Genomic DNA, 25,929 nt, shown 5'->3' on the forward strand with positions numbered 1-25,929 from the left:
ACTATAATGGAGTTTGCAGTGATGTCAAACTTATTGACGTAAGTTTGCGTGATTAAGACATATAGTCGTTTTATAAGAGTCTGGTCTCTTTGTTTCTAGCTGTGGGCGTGCACATTAAGCCAAATGAATTGGGTTGCAGTCCTGCTCCCATCTTTACTAGTTAGTCTGTTTATGTTGAAGGAAAGAGCTGAGCATTTTGACAATTTAATAAAGTAATGTTGCCAATAAGCTGCCCTTGACCAAGATGAAAAATGTCCACCCCCAAGTGAATTGCAAAATGTCAGGGAGAGCTGACACCCAACACCCCAGTGAAAACAACACACACACATATTATACGCAACTGCCCTCCAATGGTGTCCCCCTTCTCTTTATCCCTCTATTCTGTTCTCTGCAGGTGGTAATTGTGCGTGTGGGGGGGTTATTAACTAATGGCTGATGTTGTTTGATGAGGAAGTGTTATCAGCAGGTGGGCACTAAGCTTACCTCAAAGACTGAAAGTCTCAAGTTCTGCACGCTCGAGTAGCTTCAGCTGCATTTTGCTTCCTTGTCTACACTTGAGATTTTATGCTATTAAGACACTGCTGATGGCAAGGTGTTTGTACAGTAACACATAATGATGGATACCCTATCATTGCCCTTTACAGTCTATCTGAATGCAGTCCTGTGGTCATACAGGAAGTTTTACCTTTGTGAAGTTTCATTTGTCAGAAAAAGTATTGCTGTGTGTTTTTGGTTGCATTTTAATCTGAGACTCTCACGCAGGACTTCTTAGATGGATGGATAAAACTAAATTTGTTTATTGTCAGATATACTTGAGAATTAATTGTTATCATCTTGTCTATACAGCTGGCGCTTGGCATGTTCCCGTATCCACAGGTAAGAGCTTTTTTTTTTTAATGGATTATGGCACTGATGAATAAATGCTGGGAGTTTTGATCTGCTTCAAATAATTTTTCTGGAAGGAGTTCCTGTTGGATGTTTATTCTTGTAATAGTTTTCTTGATAGATAACAGTTTCTCTTCTTGAAATAATTTAGTATGTTAAGACAAAATAAGAAACAAAGAAAAATTGCAAACAACCTGAAGACCGCTCAGCACTGTGCTGATTAGGCTTTTTGTTGGCCAGCTTCTCCCACCCAATTCTAAACTGCTGGATAATTTTCTCTTTATTTTTTTAATTGTAGTTTTCTATTTATAGGAGAAAACTGGAATCATAACCCCCGGGAAACTGATTTCCTCTTGTTATCAATTCATCTAGATCAGTTTTTGATTTACAGTTTCAAGTGTATGAACTGCTTTTTGGGCTTATTTTTTTCCCCTCATTACACTAAGTTAAAATCCTGCTCAAATGTAATTGCTACAGAAGTGGCTTCCCAATCCCATCAAGTCTTAATTAGCCCTTTTAAGATGGGTTTATCTCACTAATCCCTAGCTGAGCAATCTCAATCTGGTTACCTCAGGTTACCTCCTGGCTGTCCACCTTTACAAAATTTGAAGGGGCAGGTCTTATTTAGGAAAATTTGTTTCTGAAGTTAGACTGATTGTGTGAGAGTATTAGTTATTTATAGATGAGCTGGGATTTTCCATTTCTGCCCGTCAGTGCATTTGACAAAAAGTCTTACACGGTGAATCAGTTATTTTATTTTTTTAATGGTTTGTTGTGTGCAACAGTTGGACTGCTCTGTTAGTCAAAACGCGCTTGAAAATAAGTGATTTAAAAGGCAGACTGTTTGGTAACTGCTGCACCATCTGCCCATGGATTGGCGAGTTACTGATTATTTTCAGGAACGCCAGTTATCCTTCCCGAGGAGAGCAGACATTCAATAAATGAACGAGCCGGACAGCTTTTATAAGGCTTAAAAATCTCAGGATGTATGCATGAAAATGTGCTCTTGTATGCCATTGGTCTTTTGGCTGATAATGTCCATTGCCTCTGTTTAATGATGTTCTCCAGTAAAAGCCATTTGTCATGTGTTTTGACAGGAATTTATTCAGCACCTCTTTTTGTGCTTTCACAGTAAACATCTGTCTGCGAGACTGATTAGAGTCGCGATGTAGCTCTTGACTTGTTTTTGGCGTCGATCGTTAATTCTTAAGTACGATGAAAACCAAGTGCAGGAAAGCAAAGGTGTAGATCGTGTAGTAACGTAAATGTCATACAGTGATCGATCTGTGCCCCTGTAGCCTTGGGTGTGTCTGATTTGCGCGCTCTCCTCTCTTCATTTGATTCCGTCATTATCATGTTAATCGCTAATGCACGAGAGGCACTTTAGTCCTCCCTCGTAGATATAAAAGGGGTGGACAAAATAAAAACACCTCTCTGTTTTTGGTAAGGCTCTCTACCATCACGCAGCTTTCCTCATCTCGGTGTTAATTTTCCCCTAACTCCATATGGCACTGCAGACAGTTCACCTGCAGGCTGTAGCAGAGCAGTGTGGCGAGAGCGCTCGGATCCAGCTCGTCAGGCGCAGCCTGCCAAAGTCCTCGGGCCTAAGCTGTCATTTTTGCAGACGCTGGCACAGCTGTCTGTGCAAAACCCCCTGCTACACTTCACAGAGAACATTTTAGCACAGGCTCAGAAAGAAGTTGTAGAAGATTAAAAGAGGGAGGAAAAATTAGAAGAAAATCTGTGGCGTCTGAATTTTTACTTAGTGAAAAATGCTGGATGACTTATTAAAGCGGTGTGGCGTTTAGATTTCACCCCTTGAAGGAACTAAAGGAAGGGAGCGTGTGCGCGTTCCACTTGCTTTTATTTGTCAGACGTTGTTTAGTTAATGGATTATCCTCCATTCATTGTTGTGTGATTGTGTATGCATGCACAGTGGAGTCATCACCTCATGTTTGTCATGATTAGAGATTGTCTCTTTAATTCCACTTCACCACATGTCGGGATTCATTTGCATTCTTTGTCAGGAGTTAATGGAGTTTTGCACGGCTCGCTCTGAAAGTCTTTGAAGACACCAGACCTGATGTGATGTGTATACAGCCGCCAGCAGTATTGTATCTGATTGATTTGTTGTATTTTTTGCTTGCTTTATGCTTGCTTTTGTTTCTCTTCATTTTGTCATGTTTTTTTTTCTCCCCCCCTCAAATTTGAATGGATTTGTGGATGAAATGCCGTGTCAATCTTTAGTGTGTCTGTTTCAGGAACTTTCATTACACGTCAGCGCATCCATCAGAGAATATAGATGCTTTCCTTTTGTTGCTTTGTTTTTTCACTCCGAAATGAAACGGAGAGGAAATGGTATCTGTTCCCACAGTGTAGTGTGTGTTGTAAACAATGTTTGCTGTAATTTTTTAGCTCGCTACAACAAATCCAAACTGCTGCATACTTTGTTCGATCACGTGTCCTCCGTCAGCAAGCTAGTTAACATTTTGTTTAAATAGATAAGTAATCAATATGTGAAGTCTTAACATATTACAGGACCTTTTGTTTATTGCAGTGCTAATTATTGTCGCTTGCACATTTTTGGACGTTTCGCTTACAACTCATTTTGGCTCATCTGTGCAGCCGAAAACTGATTTTAATGATCTGTTGTCTTGACTTGATAGCGCTTCCTTTAATCAATCACGTTGCAAATCTAAATTTAACACTTAGAGAATCTAATTTGAGCAGTATTCCTGTGGCTAAGGATGAAAGGCTGGCAGCTGAAGGAGATCAGAGATGAGCTGCTTTCATTGCATGATGTTTCATAGCCTTCATTTTCAGGGAAACGCATCTCAAGCTAATGCAACAGCATGCTTGTTGTTGACCTAACAGCTACGAAAACAGAGGTGCAGACCTCTCATTTATATATATATATATATATATATATATATATATATATATATATATATATATATATATATATATATATATATAAAAGCATATCTTCATTTGGGCCCTTAATCATAATGAAAACATGCCTGTCAGTTTTTGAAAGTGATGTCTTTTTTTCTTTTATTATCTATCTAAAAGAGCGTTTTTTAGATTCATTACCCTTGAAGAAATGTCTTCTTTCAAGAGGGGAAAAGCCATCTGATCTTTTAGACGTGTTTATTGAGCGGCTCTTGAAAGGGACAGAAATCATTTGACATCTAAAAATTGATTTTGTGACTTCTTCTTTTCATGCTGAGCAGACTGTGATGGTTTGAAGTAATGAGAGAAGCTCAAAAACTTGAGTGGGCTCTCCACCTCAAAGACGCGAGAAGCTGGTGTTTATTTCCTACACAGCTACATTTGCATACACACACACAGAGACAGCTTTATGCACTTACATACACAATACAGGTGTTTGTTCATAGCTAACATACAAATAAAAGTCTGAGTCCATCTATTTTCTTCTGTTTATCTAGTTCAGGGTCATGGGGTGGCTGGAGTCTATCCCAGCTGTCATTGGGTAAAAGGTGGGGTACACCCCAGGCAGGTCACTGGTCTGTGTCACGCTGCTTACCAAGAGAGTTTATTTCTGTGCACACTTAAGCAAACATGCATTTTTTTTATGCCTTTGGGATCTAGCTTTTTGATTATTCTTTTTATGGGTTCTATTTTATCTTTTTATTATTATTTTTATTTTTAGGGTGGGATACATCTACAGTCTTCAGCACACATCCAGTCTCGTATTAATTCACTATGAGTCACCGGCACAGAGATTCATTTACATCTTCCGCTAGTAGTTTAGTCAGATTGTGTTTATGACTTAGGAGAAGATTCGACTCATTTCATGATGAAATTCATTGAGAAATGCGGCCCATCCAAAGGTTCACTTCATGGGGAATAACAGGGAGGTATTTTAAAATAAAAAATCTTTTTTTTGATGTGTGGTCAAGCCACACGGTACAAGAGGAACATGCGCTCATTTATGCTTGAATAAGTTGGTCTCCCACTATCCAATTCCAACTCCTGGAGCAGCACGCAATTTTGTTCTAGTAATTATTTCTGAACAAATTAGTTTTCCATAGTTGCCTTTAATGTGTCTGAATCAGGCAAAACTGGATATAGAGGCAGTTTAGGAGTCTCTTGGTATTTACAGAGTGTAAAAACCTGTATTTAATCGAGTGGATCAATAAGTGCTCTAATGCACTGTCAGAAGGCCTGGAGAAATGAGCAATTTATTCACCAAACATTGTTAGACATTTAGCTGAGCCTAGTTTTTGAGCCTTGTAGCATTTAGTCTGTGTGATGAAGTTATAAATTTAGATCTTTAGAAATAAAAGCATGGGTTTCCTCATGAATTCAGCCTCGGGGGGTGTTTAAATAAAAAAACTAAATCCTGTCTAGAGTTTTGTTACTGCAGTGTCGTACATTTTAAGACGAAGGCTTTTATTTTGAAGAAAAGTTTCTTTATTTTTGATCCCGATCAAATGAGGTGGCGTGTTAGTAAGTCAAAAAATTGGATTTGTGTTTTTTTCCCTCCTTTTCAAGATCCGCCTTGTTGTTGTCATCGTGTGTTTAGCTCGTTCAGTGTCGGAGTGTCACCTGGGAAACCGCCACAGCGAGCACGCTCTTCTAAAACCTCAACACTGTTTGCGACAGTCACTTTGCATCCCAGCACATCTCGATCACCTGGAGGGCAGGAATGAAGTGCAGCTCTGAAAATTAGCATTAGTGGATCTTTTACCCCCATTCTCCTCAAATGAGAGCGAGGTCATTAACATTTGTGTGTTTTCATTATGTAAATGGTGTTAACACATACTCACAAATTGCCAACAGGAAAGCAATAATTTTCTCCCAGTGATCATAATGTGTCCAAGTGCATCGTCTTGATTATGACACGCTAATTACATATTGCCTAGTCTCTCTCTCTCTCTCTCTCTCTCTCCCTCTCTCACCCTACAGATTCAGAAAAACCAAGGATCTTTAATGGTAAGTTTTATTGCAGTGGAATAAGAAGCTAGAGGTCTACAACTCTGAAGTCTGTTACTCTTGGTTGACTCTCTCATTTGAAATAATAATAAAAAAAAGCCCATCAAATTCCATTTTTGCAGAAAAATATTGGATCATGCTTAAACTGCTAGTATTACATTAGGTGCCATTATGGAATAATAAAAACATTCAGAAGCTGAATGGTGGTTTGCCTGAGCTCACTGAATTTGATTAATCTAGGTAGATACTTTTTTTTTTTTTAATATCACACTATTGATTTTCTCCATTGCCAAGAAATTCCATGTAAGCTAACATGTTTTTTTCTCCCTGTGCTTCTCCTTTTCCAGCCTCTCCAGTTACTGCAATGCATTGTTGATGAGGTGAGTCGTCGTCTTATGTGCTTTTGCATCTAAAGTCAGCCCTAATGGCCCGGAAAGCTTATATTTTGTTTCCTAATGAAGCAAACCACTCAGGCGGCTTTGCTCCCCATTCACTCAACCCTTCACCCTACGCGACTGCCTCAGGCAATACACATATGCACATGCACATTACTGTAGAGGTTGGACCTGTCATGAGTAACACGTACACACAAAGCGCAGCTCTCAATTCTGTGTACTAGTGTATGCAAAAATGTGTTTAACCAGGCTTTCTCTCCTTACTGCACTGGGTTTTATTATTGTGTCTTAAAAAAAAAAGTCAGAGAAGACTCACAGGAGCATCAAACCAAAGACTCATAGGACTGATAATGATGCGCGCACACTGCAGACCACAGCGACTGATTAGCCATCCAATAAAGTTTTATTTAATTTTGTAATTTGCGTAGAAGCAAAAGGATGTCAAAGATGAAAAAGACATAATAATGACTTTATAAGAATTTATTTAAGCCAACGGATCAATCTCCTCAGTGACAGCGTTCAGGTACCCGTTCTCATCTAATTTCTTTATGCTCTAAGACTTTCCATTTTCTAATACAAAATGCAAGCTTGGACAAAATATCATAGTGAAACCAAACCTTGTTCAAGTCAATCTTGAACAGTTTCTTGATACATTGAGATGCTGCTGTGCACAAAAATATGCATTATATAGAAGCTCACTCTGTGTGCATTTACATCATAAGCAGGAATAATAATCTCCCCTCCCCTCTTCTTCTTTTAAGCTGGGTTCTTTGCTGAACAGTCAAAATGGCTACACAGCATAAAGCATTCCTGCAATGCCCCCATCACCAGCTATATCGCACATTAAACATACAATGTCACTTGTCCTTAACTGCCTATAGATTGGCCGTAATTAATAATTAAATGCTTTCGGTTGTAATGGATTGACCTGGGCTGAACTGTTCATTAGTCAGCTAGACGTAGCCATCACTCAAACTATTTTTCTGTGCCCTTTCTCGTCTCCCCCTTGAGGCAAGAGAGCTCTCATTGTTGTCCGTGCCGTACCGTCCCAGCTAGTGCAGTGCTTTGGAGGAAGAGACAAGAGGATAACCTCTCTCTGGACAGTTGACGCTGCATTGATGAAATCTATCTGTTCCCACTTACGCCCGATTTAGACTTGTGCATTGAGTCTCGGCAGAGCCGATGACATAAGCTACGTAAAGTGGCTGACATTGTTGCCAGCGTTTATGGCTGTATGTGGTGCATTATGTGTTAATTATGTGTTTTACATGCAGTGCCAGCCGATAGAAACAAATGAAATGCCTCGACTTTCTTCCCTCTGGGGTCCTCGCTCTTTGTTGTTTTCTTTTTTCTTTTTTTTCCAAAGGAAAACACATTTATGCATCAAGTTTGTACATTCAGATAGTTTCAGCTCCCTCTCCCTCCAGGAATTTACAGATTTTTTTTGAGTGCTTATGTTGTTACTATCATTATTGTTTCTTATATTGAGGCAATGATTGTAATTCTCTCCCTGTCCTGTTCAAAAACTGCCAAAAAACTCACCAGAAATGAACAGGGGAGAGGACTCGACGGTTGTGAACAGGCCAGGTGCACATCAGGTTACACTGTAGGTTACGTTGTAGAGTTTTAGAGCTATTCGCGGTTACGGTTTACCTACAGTGTAGATCTCCCACTGAAGCATAAATTCCCACTTGGATGTTCAGAGTCTGGCATAACTTGTATAAACCCTTTTTTATTTTTGTTTAAACCCAAATAACTGGGCTGGGACACGTCACATGGAGCAGCTACTCTAATACAAAGGTATTTTTAATTAGTTTAGACACACCTGACTCAACACTATGGCAGGTGTGATAAATTACACCTGACTCCCTGGCATTTTGTAAATATTGCTCATTACTATATACTGTACTGTACATGTGAACCTTTTTTGGATATTGTATGTGACTTAACCCACTGGGAAATTGAAAGTTGCTTTATTGGCTGAATGAATGTGCTCTTGTGAGTGGAGCTTTTAATATTAGGTACAAATGTGTGTGGTTTGGCTTCCATTTCTTTCATTTTGAACCTAAATTGAGGTATGCCCTCAACATATAGGCCAAATAAACAAATGATCAAAATTCAAATTGCTGATTACCGCTGATTCTGTAGTGTGGTGGTTTACACATTTATCCAACACACAAAAGATTTGCTCCCCAGGAGGAGATGCAAATCTCTGAGAAGGTTGCGTGAGGAAGTAGCATGCGGCATAAACATTTTCCAGATCATAAATCTGCTGTCTGAATAAGGGAGCAGCTGAAAGAAGGATTTACTTACACAGAATAGTAGAGGTAGTAAGAACTGTGGTTTCAGCTCAAGTAAAGGAGTTTGTTTATTTATTTAGACAAGAAAATGGTTTTGACATTCATGAACAAAGAACATGTAGTCGTTGTTGACAGCTTACACAGTTAATTTGCCAGCATTAGAGAAAACACATTTTTGACTTGCCTAACGTAACATTACATCACCTCCACTTTATCTTGATTTTATAGGTTGTTTTAATGCTTTAAAAAAAAAATTAGGTTGATTTTGGTCAATATTTGGAAAACGCCAAAATTTTCCATAACCCAACAGCTATAAAACACTCGAGGCTGAATCTCATTAGTAACACACTGAATATCTCTTTCTAAGGACTGTTAGTGTTCACTCTCAAAATGACACATTTGTATGTAAGACACTTAAAGGGGCATTTGCACTTCTGCACTGAATCTATGCTGCATTCATGCCATAAATACAAACCTTTCCGATCATCAGCAAAAGTATAAATACCAGTATAAGTAAATTATAAAATTGGGTATAATTCATATTGATCCTGAAGAGTGGTTCTATATACGTGTATACTGCTCAAAGAGGAATCAAAGGAACACTTGAAAAATCTTAACTTTGATGTTTGATCTGATTTCTGAATCCAGCCCTCAGAGCTGTGATGATTTTGTTTTCCACTGATGTTTCATCACTTCATGCTGATCGGATTGCACAATGCATGTTAGTAAAGATATTCAACTAGAACATGTGTTTTAAGTGTTCCCTTAATTTTTATTTTAACATGCCAGTCCTCCACTTAAATGCATCGTACTTGCATCTTTGGAAATCCTTGTTATGAGTGCATGCTAGAGAAACGGCATGCTCACCCTGCTCAGGCAGGGTCTTGAATTAGAAGTTCTCTGCAGTTGTTTCCACCATCTGTAAGCTGTCCTCCCTCATTAATGCGCCTCTCTCCTCTGTTTGTTGAATAGCAAGTGGCTCCACTAATAAAGAACTCCCACTTTATTTTCAAGCCTGTAATTACTGATCTAATTTTGCCTAATAATTGCTTCATGGCAATGACATGTATATTTACTTGTACCCTTGTACCCTCGTAGTGTGTGTTCTGTCTCCTAGTGGTGCACATTGACAACCAGAGGACTAATTCACGCAGACTAGCCACTTTCATCAGCCTGCCTGTCTTTTGTGCCATCGCCTGCTGCCACATCAAAGCTGCAGCAGTGTTCCTCTCAGGTGGAAACATGAATACATGCATAAATGTGCATGTTTATATCTGCATGCAGATTTGTTTGAAAAGTGCAGACAGGAATTTTGCATCAGATTTAGCCTACATGACACATACATTAGTTGTATAGTCAAGACTTTATGTGTGCGGTGCACCTAATTGATTGTTGCTTTGTGTTTGTGTGTACACCAAAATATAGCGATAGCAAATTATTTGGTGCTCTGTCTCTGTAAACAGTGTATACTAATGTTTGTGGGTTTTCGTGCTCAGGGCATTTGTTTGTGCACGTGTGTTTTTGTGTGTGCGCTATGATATATTGCTCATCCAAGCAGCGGCAGAACTGTGAAGTGCACTGAGATTAGAAGGAATCCATTCCTTTGTTAATTTAAATGGGTTCATGCATCATGCTTTGCGGGAGCCTGCCGATCAGAGCATTAAGGAATGGCGAACACTGCCCAGAGGTGTTTTTAATGGCACAGCAGGGTCTCGGATGTAAAGAGGTTTAATTCTTTGCATTTGAATGAATGCGTGGTCTTGAACCTGGGCTGTATGAGTTTTGTGCATATCTGAGTAGTTGCTTTATTTCATTTTTTAAGACCTCTTTGCATCATCTCTGTATGACGCCGCACTACATGTTTTTAAAACTTGACCTACACCTGCGGCATCTACCGATCTTATTATATCCAAGCACAACACATTTTGTGTATGTAAAATTTTAGAGTTACAGATAACAGCATCTTCCAAATGTATATACAACAACTGCTTGCTGGTATTGTTGGAAACAAAGTAAATACAGATGTTAATTTAGTAAGGTTGCTGCTGTAAAGTGGTTTAGACTTTTCCTCCAAGTATTTCATGTGTAAAAATAATAATATACTGTGTTGGGAGGTTTTCGTGCCAGCAGCCAAAGGCAGGGATAAAGCAAGAGTGGGAAAGTGGATGGAGTAATGAGGTGAAGGGCTGTAATGGAGGGTCAGTCGGGCACAGCTGTTCTACATGACACGGTTCATAGAACTTCGATTGACAACAGGCAGCGGGCCTGACACACTCAGACACACACACACAGAGGGATACACACTTAGATGACTTCAAAGTTTTTGACACCCTGTAACATTAACATAACGTTAACTCGATCTTAAATGCATCCTTATACTAATCCTAAAGCATGTCTTTGCTTTTGCTATTGATTATCTCAGTGTAGGTAAAAGATTCATAGGAAATGATATGTTTGAAAAATGGGTAAATAAAGCTCAGACTCTTTATTAAAGACTAATGTAGCCACCTTACGTGACCTATTGGTTTGTTAAGTTTTGTTTTGTAGCCTTAGGCTTAGCATTTTTCTCACCACTGTGTTGCTTTTTTTCAAGCTTGATCGGGTTTAGTTAGGAAACTGCATCTATCGGCTGCAATGCACAAACACACATATTTGCTAATTATTCGTGCACTACTAGTTTCACCTCCGAAACCCACACAGCAAGCCATAATATTTCCCAGATAGCACCATTAAAATACTCCCAAGTAACGAAAAACGCCACACGCACCTTGAAGAGGCTTCATCTCTGCTGACTTTGTGTCATCATCCACCTGTCAGTGAAAGTGGTGTTCTCCTAACTTTAGTCCTTGATCAAACGTGTGAGTTATTGAGAAAAAAGAAATCACCACTATACAGTTGTGATGAAGAGGTAACTTGGCTATAGAGACCAGGCTGCTTTAAAGACGACTGTTTTATCAGCCTGTGTGGACTGATTCAGTTTTGTAACAGCTGCAGTTTAGGACACTTATGTGTTTGTTCCATTTTCCAGCCTTGGAGCTTACTGCTTTCAAAGGTGTGTTTAATATCTAAGAATTAAATTAAAAGGGATGTCAAAACATCAAAAGAAGTTTTAGAAAATGTTTGAAGTTAAAAGATTCAAAGATGTTAGATGACATGAGTAATAACCAGAGTGGTTTTTTTTTTATTAAATAGCAATAATAACACTTCCCAGGTCTATACAACAAAATCCACATTCATATTTTGTATTTAAGAACAAAGTAAAATGAGTTCAGGGACTACTTGGCCACTTTTTTTCTATTTGTCTTTATTTTAGCTTCTTATTTATCTTTTAAGTTACATATTTCCCTGGAACAAAAACCTGCAATGATAAAAGTGAGGTGAACTGCACAAAAGATTTGTGTACACTTTCTCTAAAGTAAAGGAGTGCAAAAAACCACAATGTCAAAAATACTGAATAATCTTTCAGATATTTCTCCTACATAAATTGAATGCTACAAATTTAACATTCATCCTGGTAGCTTCAAAGAGCTTCGTTACCATAACATCTTTGTGTCTGTGTGCACCTTTAGATATCTGCTAATATAATAAAATATAATAACATTTTTGTATTCTATCAGCACCGTAACACACTCCTTTTACTCTTATACTTTAAAGTGGGTTTAAATAGTCCATTTTCCCCACCAGGCTGACTTTAAACATACTGTGTGCCACCAGGTACCTCCACAGCTGTTCACCTGGCAGGCACAAGGAAAATAAAAAGTAGAAAAAGTTTTTGCTTTGCATCATTTGGTTGTTTTAGTAACCATCAAACAGAATTTCTGTCCTGTTAAGAGCACTCGTTTTCAAAAGGTGACTCTTAATTAGTTGTGTGCGTTGTGCTGAGGGCTCCACACCAAATATACAGCTGTTTCCTTTAAAGGTTTTTCCCTTTGGTCTGATGATCTTTTCATTGACATCCAAATCTTGTCTTATTCCACCTCTTTCTCTGCTGGACTGCTTACAATTAAAGAACATGATCCAGGGATGTTGGCATCTAATAAGCGCTCCCTGCATCGACACCTGACCATGTGCCTGCCAATCACAGCTGGTCCTTGCACTGTGCAGCTTAAAGTTTCCCAGACTAGTCTGGATGAGTAGCATTGCATTAAACACAGATGTACAGCTACTTTCAGATGTTTGACCCAGCAGAAGAGCTTGTCCCTCAAAGCAGAAAAAGGGCCAATTTACTGGACAAGAGACACGTTATCCTCTCAAAACCTGCAGTAAATGCAACGAGCCACAGGAGAAATGAAGCGGCATCAAGTGTCACCTCCATCATGCAGACGCAGTGAATGGCGTGAAAGAATTTATATTTTGCTTCTAGGAGATGCACTTAGGTGAAAAATATCTGGCAGACCTTATTCATGTATATGAATGCAGCAGTGCCATGTTGATTTAATTTTTAATTACTTTTTGGTAATAGTTTTTTTTTTTTTTTAATTAGATCTTTTATTTTCTGTTGAAGAGAAGCCCTGAGTTTAGGTTCATGAATAGGATCTGATTTGTTTTGAAAGCAGTGTTGTGTTAACATGAATCTGCACGAAAACATTTTTGGTACTAAAATCAGTGAATAATGATGACAAACAATCTCAATAATCTTGTAGTCCTAAGTATGATGACTTGATCTCATTCAGCTAGAGCAGCGGTGCCCAACCCCCGGGCCACGGACCCATTTGGTTCCAGGCCGCAAGAGTTGAGGCTCGGGTGTGAAATTTATTGTTTTTACGGTTTTTTTAATGTTACTTTTTAACGTTTTTATCGTTAACTCGGTCTCCCTGGGTCTTTTCCCGTGTGTTATGAATAAATCTTCTTTTTTTGGTACCGGTACCGGTTTTATTTTGTTGTATTTATCCGTGACACCTTCAGGTAATAAAATATTGTCTGAAAATATTGTCGGACATACACCGGTCCATGCCGCAAAAAAGGTTGGGGAAGGCTGAGCTCGAGCATCTTTGAGACGAAAGCGTGTGGAAACCTTTTTCTAGCAGCACCAGCACTTTCGCCCACGTGGCAGATTTAGTGTTGTTATGCTGTTGTTGGTTATGCTATATATGCCGGACACGGTCAAATTATTTCTTTTTTTTCTCTGTGTTGTGTGTTTTTGTTCTGGTAGACAAAACATTTCTGCTAAAACCTTAGACCGTAACTAGTCCCCTCGCCAGAATTTCAGGAGAGAAATAGAAAAAAAAAATCCAATCTTATTTCTAAACTCAGACTGCAAGCATTAAGTGTGTGAATATTTTCTGCGTCACACATTGTTAGAGAATAACAATAGCACAATAAAATCAAGGTTGATCTCTGTGTCAGCAGTGCTTTTCAAAAAATGGGGCACGTCATCAAAGTGTAAAATATGTGTTGAGTTGAACCAAAGTTCAGTTTCCTGATGCTATTGTATATAGTTTTTATTTAAGTTCAATTCAACTTGGATTGTCTTTTAACGTCACAAATGTTTAAAACATTGTGAAGTGTAGGGCACGAACCTTCTGAGGTCGGGGGCTTGCCAGTAAAAGTTTGGTAATAAATACAGAGCAGTGTGACATCATCACCCCGAGTTTGATTACTGTTTTTTACATATTTCAAAAATGAAAAAAAATAACCTCACAAAACAAAACTTTAATCTAGCCAATGTTTCTGTGGGTACGTGTCATCACTTGGTTGATGTGTAATCGTCAGTCATAACACAAGTCACATTTCAGGATTTTAAAAATTTCCTTTGACAATTTTCAACTTTCATCTCCAGCCTTAAATTTGGTCAGTTTTTTCTTGCTTTAGTAATTTCAGCCAACCTTGACTATGACAACCCTCGTCTTAGTTTTAATGTATCCCTGCTGATGTGAGGTAAATGTTCGGGGTTTTTTTCTCCAATAGGTCAAAAACTGTCCTCCTCTTTTTACAGGATCCTCCAGTTCTTCCTGTCAGCCAGTTTAGCGAAAAGTTTGTTCACTTCATCACTCAATGGTGAGTTATTTGTTTAAATGACCCGTTTATAGAAATTGAAGCACTAGATTAATTATTTAAATAAAAGAGAAACTTTATGTGTATTCAACAGCTATTGACTGTGTAGTCCTTTAATTTGTAAATTTGGTTTGTACGATCTTTAAATGTTTGTCGTGGTCAAATATCGAAGGACTTTTTGTTTCATTCAGATTACTGTAGATGAATATGAAGTATAATGGTATAATAGCGTAATGGAAATAAACTGCATTAGTGTTAATGCGTTGTGGTTGAAATAGCTATTAGCTCTGTTCTCCTGTGTGTTTGAATAGAAAGCTTTTCTTTATTTATGAGGAGTGATTGATTTATCTAATGCGTGAGGACACAGAAAACGTTTACCCTGCATTTGCTTGTGATTAATTTGCCTCTTGTAACCTTTACAGTTAGACAAACATCTACATACACACCCTAACCACATGTGTATATGTGTGTGTTCAGCACTCACAAGCTGATTATACCAGCTGCTGTTTGTCCCCGATGGGTGTTGCATTTACTTAAACAGGGCATTTCTCTCTCAGGACCGAGGTACTCCGCCCTGCCTGCGTTCAGTGGTGGTACTATCCTCTCCCAATCTGTTCCTGGATGTTCATAATGCTTTCAAAGCGATGCTTTAACAAGTTACCTGACTGCACACCTCACAGTATGAAGGACGCTTGCAAAAAAACACACAATACTCCCCATATCTGTCTGAAAGAAATGTACTGGGTTGTAAGGGAATTAAACTCTTGCTTTTAATTTCTGTAGAGCGAAGAGTTTAGTTTCAAGCCTCCCTCCTTTTTTAATATTCGTTTATAAATAAAATTAGGCATGAATTGTAAGTTAGAACTAAAAACCATCTCTTGGGCACTTAGAAACTCAGTTTTAATAGTGTCTGGCTTTAAGCTGTTGTATTTCTCTTTTCAGCATGAGGCGGAACCCCAAGGAGCGACCTGCACCCAATAACCTCATGGTAAATTAAACCAAACCTCCTATTGAACACTTCCAAGGACTTCAAAAATATAGGTTTTGAATAAATGTGTACAGAGAATGATCATATTCATGCATTCCAATAAAAATTCAATTAAAGATAATTTTATTATCTTTGTAGCTTTTGGAATATGCAGTTGTATTTTCCGCAGTGATTGAGGTGTTTCAGGTCAAGGAACCTCCAACTTGGCATTGATGTGTGGAAACGGCAGTAATGAACTTTTTGCTTCGGATAAACAGTGTCAGAAAGAGGTCAGCCAGAAACCTTGAGGAAGGATTGAGACCTACTCCAGGAATAATTCATTCATTTCACTCCACTGGAGTCAGCATGAATAAATCAGGCTGTTGTTCAAGAGTCACATCATTCAGGTTCAAAATCAAGTTTTAAATTTGACCAGCTGACAAAAGAAACTAAGTGTGCGTGCGTGTGTGTGCGCGTGCATAAATCATTAGGACTCCAACACCTTGTAGAATTATCAGCTCAACCATTTTCCAAAATTAAAAACAAATCACTTGGTCAGTTTCACATGTTTTTATAAATTAAATTTTTCTTTCAGTCATCTACATGTACACTTACCATTTTCTGCAATATTATCGCTGCTCATTCAGGCTACATTAGGACACAGATCCCGTTGGGGTTTCATAAGGCAGGCATCCGGCATGAAAATGTGCTAAATTGAAGACTTTGAGCTACCCACTTATGAATAAGGGAGTAGGTAAAGGTAACTTTTTTTCTGGCTGCTTAACTTGCCTTTGGCACATTGTAGCTAATATTTTTACTCTAAAATGTTGAAATTTCTTGAATTCTTTTAGAAATAATTGACATAATCCAGGAATCAAGCTTGGCGGTGAATAACAGCAGCAACAAATTAGTTAATGGCATTTAAATTTAATGCTGAAAGGGCAGTGACCCTGCTGTAGTATATAAATAAGGGACAGGCATACAAGCCAAGTCAAATGGCTCCTTCCATTTGTGAACCTGACGATTGTCTTTAGTTCTAGCATCAGCACACAAAACTGTCAGTTTGTAAAGACTGCCTTTTAAGAGTTTTAACACTCAGGGTTTTCTGTGTGCTCGGATCAAGGACACTGACAGTTATGTCCCGAGAGAGGTGAGGCCTAAAGGTTTGTGTTGTGGGGATGGTGAGCTGGAGAGGGTAAATGCAGAGCTGCTAACAGATTGCATGTTCTCAGTCTCACACTAGAAAGAAGGAATATTGGGAAGTGTTGGCTGTACAGGGACTTCATGCTTCCATCCAAAAATGAAGCTCAACTTGATGTTTTTGTGATCTTCTGCTCAGAACATTTTGTTATGTGAACCAAACTTTTATGGTTTTTCTGGCGCAAAGGCAGATGTATTTGTATGTTTTTGATTTATTTTTTCTCTTTACCTGAATGCATAGTTGGCTCATCCTTTGATATGTCATTTCTCATTCACATAAGGAAGATTATAAGTATTTTACAGTCTTTGTGGTTTTCTGACAGGGGTTGCATTAAATATCAGATTCTTGTCAGACATTACCTTTACGTTACTTTACAACCTGCTTGGCTGAACACTCGGTTTTCATTCGCTACAGGGCGTCCGTTAATCTTTGATAAAAAGACGCCTACTGAAGGTGTAGTCGCAGGTTTGACTGTCAAAGTGTAGTTAATTTGACTAGTGTGATCGCTGTGTCTTGCCCAGGTGCGATTAATTGAGTCATGTTTTCCAAGCGTGCCTTTCAATTGTCGGACAGCGTGAGCACAGGCTAGCAGTGGAGCGGGGAGGCGGGTCAGTCGTGCTCGGAGACGCTGCAAGGCGCCCATCGCTCTCTATGAGTACACCCTCAGTAGCTGTTAGTGAAACTGTCTCTTGCTGGCTCAGTCATTAAGTGGATAAGTGTAGCAATAGCAACACAATGCTGGAATTAAAGAGCCAGTTCCTTTGTATATTTTCCTTTTTAATATTTTCAGTTTACCTCAGTTTACCTGTTGTATTTTTCTGTGTAATAATTAAACTAGTCAAAGTATAATAATGTTTTGCTTGGTGAGGGGGGGTTTGATTTGGGCCATTAAGAATGAACTGGAGCTCCAAGGAAGATGCCCTGTGTCTGTATTCTTTACTGTTTAGAGGAAAAACTAAACGGCTCTTTGTTCAGTCGTGTATTTATACATGCGGCGTGTCTTTAAGAAAAATATTATTTGTTTCCTAGTTTAACGAGATTCTCTCCACCCGTGAGGTTGAAGTGCTTTTCTGATTTTTAATTTCAGTTTTTTCTTTTTAATATTTTGCTTTTCAGCAATAACACATTTTTCTATTTTATGATTTCCTTTCTCGGTCACTTTTTTTCCCCATCCTGTGTTTTTTTTGGAGGTGGTGGTTGTAACTCACTTTCATCCCTTTTCCCATCAGTGTTTCTTTTTTGTCACTCCTCCTATATTCCTACTGTGCCCCACTTCTTTCATATTCATACTGTGATCCTTGTGCTCTTTTTCAAATTTTCACAGTTCTCCGTTTTCTATATTTGTCTCGCTCCATCCCACTCATCTTTCCTTTACCTATATTTTGTCCTCCTGTAGGCCTTCTTTCTGTGCCCATGATGAACTGAGATATAAGGTCATGGTTGCCTGCCTTTGTGACACCAGCCTGCTGATTGTCTTTCTCTTTTCTCTTCTTTAGTCCCTTTTTCCTCCCCACCTCTCATGCTGCCTCTCCATTCCCCAAGCCTCCTGAGTGCATTAAAACTCTTTGCCTATTCTATCTGTATGTTAATGCACCCAGCCATCGGTCCCCCCTTTCTCTTTTCTCTGCTCCACTATTTACTCTCACTTCTTATCTGTGGAAGGTAATGCAGGAAATGCACACAATAGTGTAGACACTGAACAAATAATGTTTTGTGACCATACAAAGTGACATAGTAGCTCCAGTTTGCTCATCAGGTTTCAGCATGTGGTTTCTCTAATCACTGGTGTAGCTTTTACTGACATTATTGTCACTGGGATTTTATCCTATTAGATGTTCTTAAAAAGGCTGCCGTTTGATTGTGTGCCTGCTCGTAGGTTACATCCCTGAAGCTCGGGTTATGTCTGTTATATACTTGACGCTTTGCGCATGAAACTGTCTTCTTCTATTAGGCAGCTTTATCATTGCACAGTGTAAGAAAAAAGCTTTTTAAATGGTTCATGCTATGATCCCAACGTGACCAAAGGAAGCGCAGTGTTTTGATTACACTACCAAAGAAAAAAGGCGAAGTTAACAGAAGCTAATGGGAACAGAAGTAGTATAAGTGTGTCCTTCATTTTTATTATTATCTGGTGAACCGTAGGGCATGTTTTAAACATCAATCCAATTAATCACTGGTCACTTTGTGTTCGACTGCTCATTAATGCAAGTATCTAATCAGCCAACCACTCTGCAGAAACTCATGCATTCAGACATGTAGACATGGTCAAGGCGACCCGCTAAAGTTCAAACTGAGCATCAGAATCGTGTAGATGGTAAATGGACTCGTTCTTATATAGCGCTTCTCTACTCTGCTTGAGGACTCAAAGCGCTTCATATAGCGTGCCTCATTCACCCATTCACATCCACTCATACAACCACTTTTTTTCCAGCATGTAAGTGCTTTCTATCTAATATTCACACACGCTCATTCTCTGATGAAAGGATCAGAGATCTTGCCAAAGGATACTTATCCAGTATTCAGTCTGCATGCTAACTGCTCTACTGTCCATCACAATGGGCAAGAAACTTGTTTTTAAGTGACCTGGCTGGTAGTGCCAGACAGGATCGTCTGCATATTCTGGAAATCTGCTGGGATTTTCAGCACTTCCTTCTCAAGATTTAGAGATGGCAGTATTTAGACTAAGGTTTGAAAAACATAAAGCATCCAGTAAGCTACAGTTCTCTGGGTAAAAATGCTTCATTGATGTCAGAGAAGAATGGCCAGCGTGCTTCAAGCTGATAGGCTACAACAACTTAAATATCCATTTGTTTCAAAGGCATGCAGAAGAACATAAACAATAAACACATGAAACTTTGAAGCAGATAAGCTACAGTAATAGAATACTGTACCAGGAGACACGTTAGCTAAGAACAGGAAACTGAGGATATAATTCACCAAAATTAGTCAATAAAAGATTGGAAAACTGTTGCCTGGTTTGGCAACAGTCTCACTTTCTGTTGCTATGTTAGTATGGTAGGACTTGGCTTGAACAACATAAAAGCATAGCGCCAACCTGCCTTGTATCAACGGTTCAGGCTGGCATGTCAGTATGGACCAAAATCTGTGAGGAATGTTTCCATTACCTTGTTGGATCTATGCTGTGAACAATTAAAGCAGCTCTGAAGTTAAAACTGGGTCCAACCCAACACTAGCAAAGTGTAACTAATGTAGTGCCCGGTGGGTGTATGTTGAACAATAAGATAAATACTAAACAATATCAGTCTACCCAGTGACATCAGTGGGTTGTAATTTGATACATTTATTTATTAATTAAGACTAATGGACTTGATTTAATAAACTCGGGCTGAGGAATCTTTGTTCTTTAGTTAGAAAATCACACGATGAGCCATCAGAGAGGCAAGTGTGTGTGTTTTTTCTGTCCTCATACTGATGCATCTTTCATTGTGGACACCCAACCCTGTCGTCATAAGCTGAGTCAGTTAAGGAGACTTTCCATTGGCTCGCTCCCAGGACTTTGGCTGCCGGTATTTGGTGATGACCTGTGCCGGTCTGGGGTTTCTTGCTTTTGGTTCTGGCCTGGCTATTAAGCTGTGGAGCAAGAAAGAGTTGGTGAGGGTTTTAAGCATTTGCTTATTTCTGGGATTTACATGGACACAATATCATCATGCGTATCTGTTTCCTTGTTTTATGTGGTTAATTTGTGCATATGAGTGAAGAAAAACTAGAGCGATGATCCGGACAACCTTATGTTGTTTTTTCGGGATTTGATGGACATTTCATTTCTCCCTCCCCCTTCTCCCACTCCTTCGTTGTCCCTCGTTCCCCAGCCAGCAGCCTTCACGCAGCCTTTTAGCACCCTTGTCAAAGCAGTCCTCCTATTCTGCTTCTCTATTCATAGATGCACACACACACACGCACACAAATTTCATAGCCCCCTTTCAACCCCAGAGACACCAGATGAGCCCCTCAATTTTTTTCACAAAGAAAACCCCCTCTTGTCTCTGACCATCCTCAAATCTGGTTTGAACTTACACACACACACACTCACACACACACTCACACAGAACCACAAACGCACCACAAAGACAGGAAGACACTAAATAAACTACGTTAAAATCACAGTTTGACCATTTGAATCAAAAACAGTGGATGTTTGTGATTTACTGTGACTAATTAATGGTAATCTGCCTACATCTACTTTGCTTTTTAGGTCCACTTCCCTCGGTTTTCTCATTGATTTCACTCTATTTTAACTCAGGTTAGACAGCTGGGAAAATGTGTTAACTGTAGTTGCATGCCTTGCACTTATCATGTGTGTTAAAACTTTGGAAACAGTTTTATCCTCCGAGGAATTGGCCTGTTAATGTTTACATTGTTGCATGTGCAAAAAGGATTTTCACATGCCCGCTTGTGTATCAAAGCACCTCTTTTGAGACCATGCCACCAGTGTCTCCTCCTCCCTAAACTTTTCTGTCTCCACCTTCCCCTCCAAATGTTTTCGCATTTCCCCCTTGGGTGTTCACTGATGTAAACTCCATTTACACATACTCGGACTACAGTGCTTCAACTCAAGTCATTCAGACGTCAGCCAAGTCATTTTAAATGGTGGCTGAAGTCAGAGTAACATATAAATCAATATTTGGAGCTTGTATAATAAAAACAAAACATTATCCTTTTTAATATAACATTTCCTGATTTGACCTTTTTGTTTAGGTGTAAAAATAAGTTAGATAATAGTGAATGCTATTGTTTAACTTAATTGAAAGTTAAATGGACGTTTGTATCATTGATGTGAGGATTAGAGAGCAAGCTATCAGTTCAAAATGTAAAGTTAGTCATTCTTCATTCTTTTTCTCCCTTTTCAATATATCCCAGAATACTTCAAACGTTCTGGGAAAGTAATAGATTTTTCCCCTCATTTTCTCCAGTAGTGGACATTTATACTTTTTTATATATATATATATATATATATATATATATATATATATATATATATATATATATATATATATATATATATACACACACACTGAACAAAAATATAAACGCAACACTTTTGTTTTTGCTCCCATTCCCCATGGGATGGACGTAGAGACCTAGAATTCATTCCAGATACACAATATAACCATCCCTCCCAAACAGTGGTCACAAATCAGTCCAAATGTGTGGTAGTGGGCACATCTGCTATATTGAGATAATCCATCCCACCTCACAGGTGTGCCACATCAGGATGCTGATCTGACATCATGAGTAGTGCACAGGTGTACCTCAGACTGCCCACAACAAAAGGCCACCCTGGAATGTGCAGTTTTGTCTCACAGCAAAATGCCACAGATGCCACAAGCAATGAGGGAGCGTGCAATTGGCATGCTGACAGCAGGAATGTCAACCAGATCTGTCGCCCGTGCATTGAATGTTCATTTCTCAACCATAAGCCGTCTCCACAGGCGTTTCAGAGAATGTGGCAGCACATCCAACCGGCCTCACAACCGCAGACCTCGTGTAACCACACCAGCCCAGGACCTCCACATCCAGCAGGTTCACCTCCAAGATCGTCTGAGACCAGCCACCCAGACAGCTGCTGGAACAATTGGTTTGCACAACCAAACAATTTCTGCACAAACTGTCAGAAACCGTCTCAGGGACGCTCAACTGCATGCCCGTCGTCCTCATCGGGGTCTTGACCTGACTCCAGCTCGTCGCCGTAACAGACTTGTGTGGGCAAATGCTCACATTCGATGGCGTCTGGCACGTTGGAGAGGTGTGCGCTTCACGGATGAATCATGGTTTACATTGTTCAGGGCAGATGGCAGCTGAGAATGTCCCAGTTCTTGCATGGCCAGCATACTCACCGGACATGTCACCCATTGAGCATGTTCGGGATGTGCTTGACCGGCGTATACGACAGCGTGTACCAGTTCCCACGAATATCCAACAACCTCGCACAGCCATTGAAGTGGAGTGGACCAACATTCCACAGGCCACAATTGACAATCTGATAGACTCCATGCGACGATGTGTTGCACTGCATGAGGCAAATGGTGGTCACACCAGATACTGACCGGTTCTGGGTCCCCAGACCCCCAATAGCGCAAAAAACTGCACATTCCAGGGTGACCTTTTGTTGTGGGCAGTCTGAGGTACACCTGTGCACTACTCATGATGTCAGATCAGCATCCTGATGTGGCACACCTGTGAGGTGGGATGGATTATCTCAATATAGCAGATGTGTCCACTACCACACATTTGGACTGATTTGTGACCGCTGTTTGGGAGGGATGGTTATATTGTGTATCTGGAATGAATTTTAGGTCTCTACGTCCATCCCATGGGGAATGGGAGCAAAAACAAAAGTGTTGCGTTTATATTTTTGTTCAGTGTGTGTATGTATGTATGTATATATATGTATATATATATATATATATATATATATATATATATATATATATTTATTTATTTATTTATTAGGGGTGCAACGATACACAAAATTCACGGTTCGGTTCGATACTTTGGTGTCACGGTTCGATATTTTTTCGATACAAAAAAATGTTCATGCATTTTTAATTTGTCATTTATTAAAATTATAAATATATATTTTAACTCAAAAGTACAGTTTTAAATTTAACCCTAACCCTAACCCTTGTGCGTGTTTTTTTTATTTTGACAGCGAATGCGCACCTGCGGACCACTTATGTGCAGCCCTGGTTATTTAGCTCGTCATATCGCAGCCACAGAGATTCTTTTGTCCATGAAACCATAAAGCTGCACTTTCTTTTTGCCTTATAGTCTGATTTGTCATAACTTTTCCGTTTTGTGGTAAGCTTTTCTTTGGCTGTCACTTCTTCACCCCGACCTGTCTTATTTGGCTCAGCAGAACTGAAATGCTTTTACACATGCACTCACATAAGCTCAGCGATTCTCTGCGCGATCAACCTCTCACATGTTTAAGCTGCGGGAGATTTCACTTGTCATGTTTGCATAGTAAGCTAACGATTAATAAGACGATGTCAGAGGAATTGGTGCACAAATTATCATCACTCACAGATCAGTGCTGTCGCTCTCTATACACAGTTCACACGATTGCAAAGTGAAAGCAAAAAACAAGCGCAAATTCAAACGCGACTTCAATATGTCACATATTGACAGTGGCTCACCGATGCCAATGACATAATTACCCAGCTACATTTCCGAAAGAATGCAAAAGCATTGACATATATTTTTCCTACAATAGCCCAACGGGTAGGGCAGAGATAGATTTTGGTAGCCCGACTGAAAAAATCGCTAGCTCCGGGACGTCGGGCTAGCGATATTGCAAGCCCTGTATCTGATTGAGGAATCACTCATCTTTGGAAAAGAGAGTTTATTACAGAGAAATGGCTCTTTCCAAAATAAAAGCTATACTATCCGCTTCTTCTGGGCTATATTCTCAGCAGCATAAGGAGAATCATGTGCTAACAGCTGTCTAAATGACTCGGCTAAAGTTAGTAGCATGCTTGTTGTTTTTGTCTTTGCACTAGGATGATGTCGGCGTAAATGTGCAGTCATATTCGTTGTGTTCCCACTAGTGCTTTCAGGTTAATCTCGTTGAAATGACCTTAACGCCACAACACGGCAAATCTCCGTTAACGAGCTACCGCGGATCGCTCCGTGCATGGGGCTAGACGGCCAACACCTTAACGAGCTAACTGCGCTAACACACTAGTTCACACCAATGTAATTGAGCATTGCATGGCACATCCAACATACTGTTTTACTTTAGTCCATGACTCGCTTACCTTCAGGGTCATACGTCACATGAAAACCAAAATAATTCCAAACGCCAGATCTGAATGAGGTTCAATTTGCTTGTTGCAAGGAGAGCTTAACTTCTGTCTCGCTAGCTTGCCCTGCGCTCTTCCTTCTGACTATGCTGTCTGTGTGGAGCGCTCAGTGGATCTGCGCTCGACAGTGCAGCCTAGGCGGAGTAGTCGAACGCAGATTCACTGAGCGCTCCACACAGACACCATCGTCAGAAGGAAAGTTGATAAAATAAATTACAAATTTTGTATTGTTCGATACATATGCGTACCGAACCGAAAGCACTGTATCGAACGGTTCAATATCGATACGAATATCGTTGCACCCCTAATATATATATATATATATATATATATATAAAACTCTGTATATAATGTCTCATAATCCAGTTTATTCATGAAAGTACCTGTGCTTTATTATAACGTGTTGATTTGTACTGGACTCTTATTATTAGATTGTATGAGAAATATCCTAGAGAGACCACTCTGGTTTGTAAGTCATAGTACTTCATTTCCCATGCACCTTCAGTTGTATCTGCCTGTTGTACTTAACGGCACTAACGGGTTACTAGCTCTGAGTGTGAATCCTGGCTACTGATTTGGTTACTTAGTTGGAAACTCAGACATGAGACTGACACTGTCACTCTTTTTTTTTTTTTTTTTTTTTAAACATTATTTGGTGGATATTTGAAGAACAGCAGGTTCTCTTGACAGTAACATTAAATATGTATATTATTGTGTTTTGAGGTCACATGCCACTGTAACAGTGTAGCTTTCTCTGGGAACTAAAATTGGTGCACACATGCCCACACACTGGCCATTCATACACTCACCCAGGCAGTTTCCAAAGGGAGCTAGTGATTAGCATGCAAATCTGTAAAGTCCCAGTTATTCTACCTACCTCTTTACCCTTCTCTCTTACTCACTCACACACACACACACACACACACACACACACACACACACACACACACACACACACACACAGTGTTTTTTCCAACACTATTCTAATGAGGTGATGACCAGTCTCTTGTTATAATTGCCTCAAACTCCTTTTAATTTCTTCTGAGCGTATTAATCATACATTGAGTTATTTAAAATCGCATAAATTAATCTTAGATTAAACAGACCCTTCAAAGGCTTCAAACAATTAAAGAGTTAGGTAGTATTTCCCCTGGGTGTAGGCCATTTCTTTTTGAGCGGAGCAGTTGCAGGTGATTATCCCAGTTTGATATGGCCAGACGGTGATTAATGCAACTTTTAAATGAGTCCTTCCCCCAGCTCACCTCTGTCCATGCTCTGCTACAGCAGAAAGTCAGACACCTTCAGTGACCTGACTAAGAAGCACTTGTTCACTCTGTGTTTAGAAACTCTTCCCTCACAGGTTTCATACTTCGTTTAAGCTGCAGAGTTTTAATTATTAGACAGC

The 25,929-nt window shown here is 39.5% G+C and overlaps 1 protein-coding gene across 3 annotated transcripts in view; it reads left to right on the forward strand.

The window, feature by feature from the left end:
* map2k5 (mitogen-activated protein kinase kinase 5) overlaps positions 1-25,929 on the forward strand; it is a 60,925-nt gene that overhangs the window by 25,219 nt on the left and 9,777 nt on the right. Inside the window, exons 17-21 of one of the 3 annotated variants that reach the window (XM_085405378.1) lie at positions 847-876; positions 5,818-5,844; positions 6,192-6,224; positions 14,475-14,536; positions 15,476-15,521. In XM_085405378.1, the coding sequence (XP_085261504.1) occupies positions 847-876; positions 5,818-5,844; positions 6,192-6,224; positions 14,475-14,536; positions 15,476-15,521 (198 nt within the window). The remainder of the gene's footprint in view (positions 1-846; positions 877-5,817; positions 5,845-6,191; positions 6,225-14,474; positions 14,537-15,475; positions 15,522-25,929) is intronic. The other 2 variants (XM_085405379.1, XM_085405383.1) reach the window with 2 other exon arrangements.

This window comes from Rhamphochromis longiceps, linkage group LG1, assembly GCF_057381845.1.
Source record: "Rhamphochromis longiceps isolate RC_006_pf linkage group LG1, R_longiceps_female_GT1.1, whole genome shotgun sequence".
Lineage (NCBI taxonomy): Eukaryota > Metazoa > Chordata > Actinopteri > Cichliformes > Cichlidae > Rhamphochromis > Rhamphochromis longiceps.